The sequence below is a fragment of the Aplysia californica genome, unplaced genomic scaffold (assembly GCF_000002075.1).
Source record: "Aplysia californica isolate F4 #8 unplaced genomic scaffold, AplCal3.0 scaffold00182, whole genome shotgun sequence".
In the NCBI taxonomy this organism is placed as follows: domain Eukaryota; kingdom Metazoa; phylum Mollusca; class Gastropoda; order Aplysiida; family Aplysiidae; genus Aplysia; species Aplysia californica.
Window position 1 is genome coordinate 748,146 of NW_004797452.1, and position 8,002 is coordinate 756,147.

The 8,002-nt window shown below is 42.2% G+C and overlaps 1 protein-coding gene across 1 annotated transcript in view; it reads right to left on the reverse strand.

Annotated features, from left to right (window-relative positions):
- The window catches only part of LOC101855949, a gene marked incomplete in the record, with an annotated part of 17,982 nt that extends 10,697 nt beyond the window's left edge, over positions 1–7,285 (reverse strand). The window contains 1 exon segment of the mRNA XM_013082578.2: positions 6,579–7,285. Coding sequence (XP_012938032.1) covers positions 6,579–6,869 — 291 coding nt within the window.
- Between the last annotated feature and the right edge of the window lie 717 nt (positions 7,286–8,002).

The following is an 8,002-nucleotide window of genomic DNA, read 5'->3' on the forward strand; positions in this document are numbered from 1 at the left end:
CTCGATTATGACACCAGCTCCTGGCCGCGAAAGGCTAACAAAAACAGCCAAATGTGAAATTGAAAAAATGATAATTGTCATGTTCTACCAAAGAGTTAGACTCACTGGTAGATCTATGACATATAGATCTAGTACTGACATCTCTGCTTCTTTGCTTTGTGTTTATGTATTCACATCTAAAGTTAAATTTAATTTTAATTGTAACTATTTAATAAGATACTTTCCCGATTATTTTGGCGGTTGAACATACAATATGAATTCCGGATTTGTTTTCATTCACAACTCAGAGTCGCCGCCTCGAGTAAGATTCTTGTGTGATATCTACAGGCCATATCTGATCCCGTTTCGCTTTGGTTACCCTGTCAAACAAGTCAGCCTTCGCCCCTGTATTCAGGTAGCCGTTAGAGCAAGTTCGACTGCATAACATGTATCATGAGGTTTTCAAGAATCAACCTGCGCCAGTTGATGGTGGCGAGTTAACTTCTATAATAGACTTCACTCCATAACTCCCTCTTACCTGATGTGCCTAAAGAGGTTAGATCTATAAACCAAGGTGGTGACAGTTTGGCGTCTCGGTTATAAAACAGTCTTGCTCACACTTTTATTGGTAGTGGAGTAAATTTCTAGAAAAATAGTACAGGAAAAGGCAATGGAGGACGAAAGTTATCTTATCTTATCTTGTCTTATCTTATGCTTTATGACTTTCGAAGAATGAGCAACTCTTGGGAATAGTTTTCTGGCTAAGAAGAACGCCCCAAGAGCAGGAAGAATTCCAAGCTCCACAATGCTGGCCAATTCCATTAACCTCCATTTTGGTAGTTAAACTGCAAAGAACGACTGAGGCGTTCACTCCAGAAGTGTCAAACGGTCGACATATAACGGCCGACCAATAACGGCCGTCAAGTGCTTTCACGCTAGAAAGTGCCAGTCGACGTGTTGAGGTACAGATTAAGCATGGATGCCAAGAAAAAAGGTCTTAGTTTTGTTGCACATGGATCGAAGGAGAAGAAGAAGAAGGAGAAGAAGAAAAAGAAGAAGAAGAAGAAGAAGAAGAAGAAGAAGAAGAAGAAGAAGAAGAAGAAAAAGAAAAAGAAGAAGAAGAAGAAGAAGAAGAAGAAGAGGTAAAAGAAAAAGAAGAAGAAGAATAGATAGCATTTGTATAGCGCTAATTCCCTCTCAACAACAAGCTCTAACTAAACGATTTACAGTCGTCAAAATAATAACATTGAAGAAACTGGCATTTTTCCACTCCTCAGACAATTTTTCTAATTTTTTTGCTTTTTGGTTCAGCACCTTTTATGTTGTTGGGGTCTTTTTTTAACACATACCTACGAATTTTACGGAAAAACGTTGATTAAAAGAAAAACATGTAAATTTGCCACGAACATGGACCACGAACAAGACATTGGAGCAAAGAATTATAACATGTGAAATGCGATGCCTTAGAAAAGCAGTAAACAAGACCAGGCGAGTCAAAATTAGAAACTCTGTAATCCGAGAAATGGTGGGCACAAATGATGTCATGCATCTCATCCAACACAAAAGAATCAAAACGGTTCGGACATCTACTACGATTACCAACACACCATCCAGCACAACGTGCCTACATAAAAAAAAATTCGATGTCAACAAGGCTAGAGGGCGACCGAGAAAGACCTAGATAGATGGAGTCAGGGAAACATTAACCACCCACGGCATCCCCTGACCCAAGCTCTCCGGCTGGCGACAGAGAGACGTCTCTTTCTTCCCGCGACACCCAAAAGGGTATAAGCGGCGGATAAAAGTAAAAGTAAAGTATGTAAATTTGCTGTTTCCAAGGATACATAAGTTTTGGCGTCCATTTTTTCGCTTATTTAACCCCTGAAACCAGGCAACTAAGCAACCCACACCTCCGATTGCAAGTATAATATCGACTTCTATTCTATTGTCGATTAGAGGATTTTAAAAAAATTGGAAGTAAAACAATTAATGGTCAATCTTTAAGATGATTCCAGTAACTTCACATGCCCAAAAATTGACGAGCGCTTTATTCCACCGCATTATGACTCACATTTTGAAGACCACGCTTTCAGGAACAAAAACAGATAGGGTGCGCTTATCGTGAGCCATAGAAATGGTGCGCAAAACTTGTTGAGGTTCCAGATTTTAGCCTCATCGTGTTGAGTAGACTTGGCCTAGTGGTTATCTAGGTGGTCTAGGCTTATAGCCTATTCGCCCAATCAAGCATTTCTAGGCGATTACACGAAATCATTAAAAAAAACAACAACCGATTAGTATGCAGGCAGCTGGGTCGGACTCTCATCTTTGATCTCTGCTCAAAACTAGTATACGGGTGTCTTTTTGCAACGAATGAAACGATGAGCACGAATACGACAGTCACGGTAAAATGCAAAGCCCATTAGGCCGGACGTTACAATAAATAAGTAGATTGGCATTTGGCCGGATGGAAACCCTCACAAGGCCATAACCGGCCTTAGGGTCGGAGTTTGCCGACCCTTGGTTGATTTACTTTTACTCATTTTGATACCTCCACGCATCCACAGTGAAACCTCTCATTACTGGGAACCTCTTTCACTTCTTCAGACCAACAAAGATTGGAAACAAGCTGACGGTAAGATAAAATTATATAAACTTGAGCACGTCGTGTAGTCTGAAATACTACTTACGATAGGCCTACGGCGGGATTTTACCGCTGCCGTTCAACATAAATAACGGAGGGGCGAGAAAAATGAAATCGGCCGTCAACGAGAGTATTGGTCGGTAGTGGTAGTCTATCCGACATTTCTAATGTGAATGCGCTGATACTCAATATTGTTATTATGTCAAGGAGGCATGGGTTGCCTCGAAAACTACAAGCTCTTCCTTGCAGACTATAAGGAATATATTATTATTCACCCAATCTCTTACACCGGAGACAGTAAAATATGTACATGTACAGTTCTCCGCTTCGGAGGAATTTTGGAAATATAGGCTACGAAGTGGAGGGGAAAAAATGAATCGGTGATACTGCTCGCACTTTCTCTAAACACAAAACAGAGAGGAGCCACACATTTTGAGCTGTTCTTTGAGAAAGCTCTGCTGAATTTACATGGATACTCATACAATTTTGTTTTATAACAAAACAAATTATGCAAGTCAACTAAAAAGAAAATTCTAAAATGATGGACAAAAGTAAAATATGTGTCACTTTTTTCCAACACAAAAAGCCGAAAAATACACCTAGCACGGGCCGGAGCTCTTCTTTGAGTGACTAATGGATTTCCCGTCCGGATAACTTGAGGATAAACCTTTTAGGCCATGTTATTTATTGTTAGGGCCGTTTTCAGCAATAGCACCAGACAATACAGACGGGAAAAGGGACATTAGGAACACGCTTCAAGAAAACCGCAATCACTCTTCTAAAAACTACTGTCGGCTTATCTCTTGTTCCCCGCACTTTCATGTGTGCGTGCGTATGCGCACGCCTGTGTGTGTGCGTGTGTGTGTGTGTATGTGTGTGTGTGTACGTGAGAGTGAGTGCGTGCATGTGAGTGTAGGTGTGTGTTTATTTGTGCGTGTGTGTGTGTGTGCATATGTGTGTGTGCATGTGTGTGTGTGCATGTGTGTGTGTTTATGTTAGTGTTTCTGTGCGTGTTTGTGTGTGTGTGTGCGTGCGTGCGTGCGTGCGTGCGTGCGTGCGTGCGAATGCGCACGCGTGTATGTAATTGGGTGAGTGGATGTGTTTGAGGGAAGTGGGGGTCAGAGTGGTCACCCACCACGAAACACTTTCAAACACAGAAGGCACGCGCTGTGTTGTGACTGTGCCCCATAGCTGACGTGTATCGTCATCAACTTGTGACTCATTTCCCGCCTGCGGCATCTGTCCCTGTCCGGTCGGCCCAGGACAGGGTCACCACGAGCCCCCTAGGTCGTGAACAACGCGCAGAATTAAGAGTGCGCCAAAATATAGACAGGTTTGAGGAAAAGCATCGACGGCGTAGCGTGCATTTTGTGAGAAACTTAAATGCCTATATTCCGCTTTGTTGCAGCAAGTAAAGTTTGAAATACATGAGCATTTTCAGCATAAAAAGATTGGTTATATTATAAACAGAGGCGAAATGTGTACATAATCAAATAATCACTGCGTCCCTTCCATGATTTGGGAACATCGTCGCAGTCAAATTTACCCATAGACGTAGGCCTTATAGATTTAAATAGACATTCATAAAATCGCCAATGAGCACACGAACACCCCGTTCACCCCTTTCAGGCCAATGTCATAAGCAACCACAAGCTATTGTGTAAGCGAACAATTAGACTGGTAAAGCCTACCCCCAAAAAGGCTTTTAAAAAAAAGGGGGGGGGGGGGGCTTGTTCCTAATAATCTCATGACTGTTTTTGTTTCCTTGACTTCTCACCGCTCTATAACCAGGTCATGACATTATAATTAACGTAGCGGCTCAAGGCCACGAAAGGCAAGATAAAGACAGCAAGATTTGAAACGTAATTGATAATGTTAAATATATATCTGCAGTATTGTCATCCCTGCTTCCATCTGCAGTATTGTCATCTCTGCTTCTTTGCCTTCTGATTGTATATTCACAGCTTCGTTAAATTCACTGAAAATTGTAAACCAAAAAAAAATTGAGACCATTTTCCCACCACACGTTTTCAAAGTTATAATAAATAAGTTTTGCCCAAAGTGTGAATACATATTTTATGAGATATTTTCTCGGTAATTTTGGCAGCTGAATATACAATACAATGTACAAATTCGGGATTTTTTCTCAGTCACAAGTCAGTGATGCCGCCTCGGATAAGAAGTTTTGTTCAAAATTGTGTTCGTACTGTGGCAACAATTTTCTTGTATTCCTCATCTTCTTTATCTGGTTCTTTGTTTCACTTTGATTACCATTTCAAACAAATCAGTCTTAGACTTAGACCCTGGTTACAAATTCCAGCTTATATCACCAAAACAAAATACTATGACCACAATGGAGGAGTTGCAGAACAGGAAAGAAGATATTAATGATAAAGGAGGGAAACAAGACGCCCCCCTCCCACCCCCCAAAGTTAAAGCAGCATCTGGACAGTAGACTTGGCGTCTTCTTGGGGTTAAATCTCATTCCGCAGTATAGTGTAAAAATTCAATAAGTAAGTATCAGTATCTCTGCATCATAAGGTGTATGACATTTTAAAAAAATGACAAGTCGTATTTTGAAAATGACTTACTCAAAATAGCGTCCTAGTTCAAGTATAGAACTCAAACTCGCAATCCCCGCAATAAAAATCACTTGGCCAAGCAGTAATATCAGATATACATGTATCACAATTTCACATTCGAGACGTATCCAAGATTTTTGTCCCCCCCCCCCACTCCTGAGAACGCCTGTATTAGTATATAGTAGTATTGCGAATTGCAATTCACTTTTAACAGAGATAGACAGAACCGGGGAAGAGTAAATTCCACTCGACTTGCCCTCCATTCTGTACCAAACTGACCTAAGCTTACTGCGCACACCCGGGGACTACAATCTATGTGGGGGCCACATTTAGAACTCTGTAAAGTCATAAATGAAAGACGCTTTTAACTTATTTTACGTACGGGGGTCGACATTTTCTTTTTCATAATAATACTATTTTAAAAGAATATTAATTGCATGTATCCAGCATAAAGCACATTGCCACGATCTACAGCATGCTCTACGCGCTTTACAACTATTACCCCAAAAGGTATTCTTTGCTTCTGCAGTCTCTTCCCCCCTCTCATTTCTAAGGCTCCAAAATCTTCCACGTCCATCAGGGCAGAGGCAGTGAGCTAGACGCAGAGACATGCATTACTCGTCAAGCAATGAGCGCCCTGGGATCTTCGCATGAGAAATTCGGGGGGGAACCTAATTGCCTCGTTAGGACCAGTTAATGAACAATTCCGGATGTTGCTTCAACGATCCGCTTACAGTTTCTCGTGCGGCTATTGAAGGGCTGCAGAAATAAAAGGATGGGTGGGGGTGTCGTTTGTCGGTTTGTCGCTTTTCCTACCCCCACCTCCACCCCTGCACACTTGCGCATGTGGTGAATAATGCTGGACTCTTTGTCGTTGAATGCACAAAAGCAAGTTCGATTCCCATGTGGGAAAGTTATATATATATTTTTTTTCTTTGGGTATCTCCGTCTGTCTGCTGGATTGTTGCAGATTCATCACATTCAAACAGGGTTAGCCCCAGCAGACAGTGTCGAAAAAGCCCACTTTTTAAATGATAAAAAAATGGTGTCGAAGGGATTGAAACGGATATATATCTTTCTTAAAACTTTGGTCATGCCGGTAATTTTCAACCTCCTCCTTGAAATCAGTTGTGCAATTTAGAAAAAAATATAAGCATGGACGGACATGCCAACCAGCTTGTAGTTTTAGTTTTAGTTTTAGTTTTAGTAAGAGCTTTACGGCATTTGCAATATGAATAGGTCATAGATCTATGTGTCCTAAGTGCCGAAGATTAGATGTGTTTCATACAAAGAGGAAAAGGAGAAGAGATAAGGATGATAGATGGTTGATAGGAGAGAAGGATCAAACCACACCAGAGCGCCCGCCAATCACCCACCAGCCTGAGGTGATGGTTCCATCCCAGGTTGACCTTCCAAGCGCCGTAGACAGCGAACATGGCCAATATACCACAGCCGACGTTCCTGGCGACTGACGCCCTGTCCAAGACGGCTCCGAGAAGTCCTGCTGCTACGGGCGTGGGGTCGGCCACACTGGACGAGTCCATGACTGAGGGCAGAGCGGGGTGCTCCGTCAGTCCAATCGGGTAGCCCTTGAGAAGACACTCGGGCAAAGAAGGGAAGTTGGGACCGAACAAAGAGTTGCCCGTTGCAAATCCGAAATACTCCATTCACAAAGCTTGACTTTTCTTGATTTGGTTAGAGAGGGATACTAATTCTTTATGCCTTATCTCATTGATGGCCTCCGACTCAACACGTTTGTTAATGTGATGAGAAGATGTCTTCTTTCTTTGCTGCTTTGACCAGATGTAGATTAGATCTATTAGGCTTGACTGATAGATGGTCTCAATTTACTTGACAATAGCAGTTGTGTGGAACGTCAATGGGTAAGCTAGAAAGCTTCCTCTGTTCTCCTCTAGACACTTACCGGGCATTTTACCACCCTCCACTCTCACTCTGTTTTTACTCTGTCGTATCTCTACATCCAAGTGTCGTTTATCTTGATGGTTCCATCTGAGAAAAGGTAAAGGAGCTAGATTGTTCAGATCAAAGCCATTTTGTGGTGAAGCTCGGTTTTTGTATAGATCTAGTGCAGGGTGGTGCATTCCGGGGATTTCACCTTTTAACTCGGCACTGGTTTCTGTGCATAATATAAATAGGCTAGATGTGAAAAACTTTTTGGCAAGAGCTGCATATAGCACTAGATATCTAGATCTTTTTTCTACTTGCTTTTTGTTTATACGACAGATATCTAGCCAACATTTCCCAACAGGTACACTGAGACGGACACGGCCCGATCTTTAGCCGGGAGGAAGAAAATCGGTCGGGTCGTTTCCGTCTTGTGTGTCCACCAGTTCGGACAAGACACGTCTCGTCTGTTGGCCTACTGGCTGTCTTATCCCACACACTGTATCCCAAGGCTGTGTCCTCGGTACAGGGCTATAAATAGTTGAGGTCAATGAACCCAAGGCGGAAATAAGAAATGAATGGGTTTTTAAAGGAAAATTGGTAAAATTGTTCATATGCATTTAAACCAGGTGGTATGCGCGTATGCTTTGCTAATTTTGAGGCCCTGATTACGAATATGACATTAGAATGTTAATCCGAACTCAAAATTAAACTTTTTTTTTTAGCTCCGGCAGGGCCTATGGCTCACAAGTCACGACCCGGCCCGGCTAATATTGAGCAAACGGCTTTCCAACCGACGTCTTTTGTCGCGGCGTGTCGTGTCTGTTGACACAGCCACACGGACTTTTCTCTGATTTCTTAGGAAATAAAACGGTGCTCCATTTCAAATACCGAC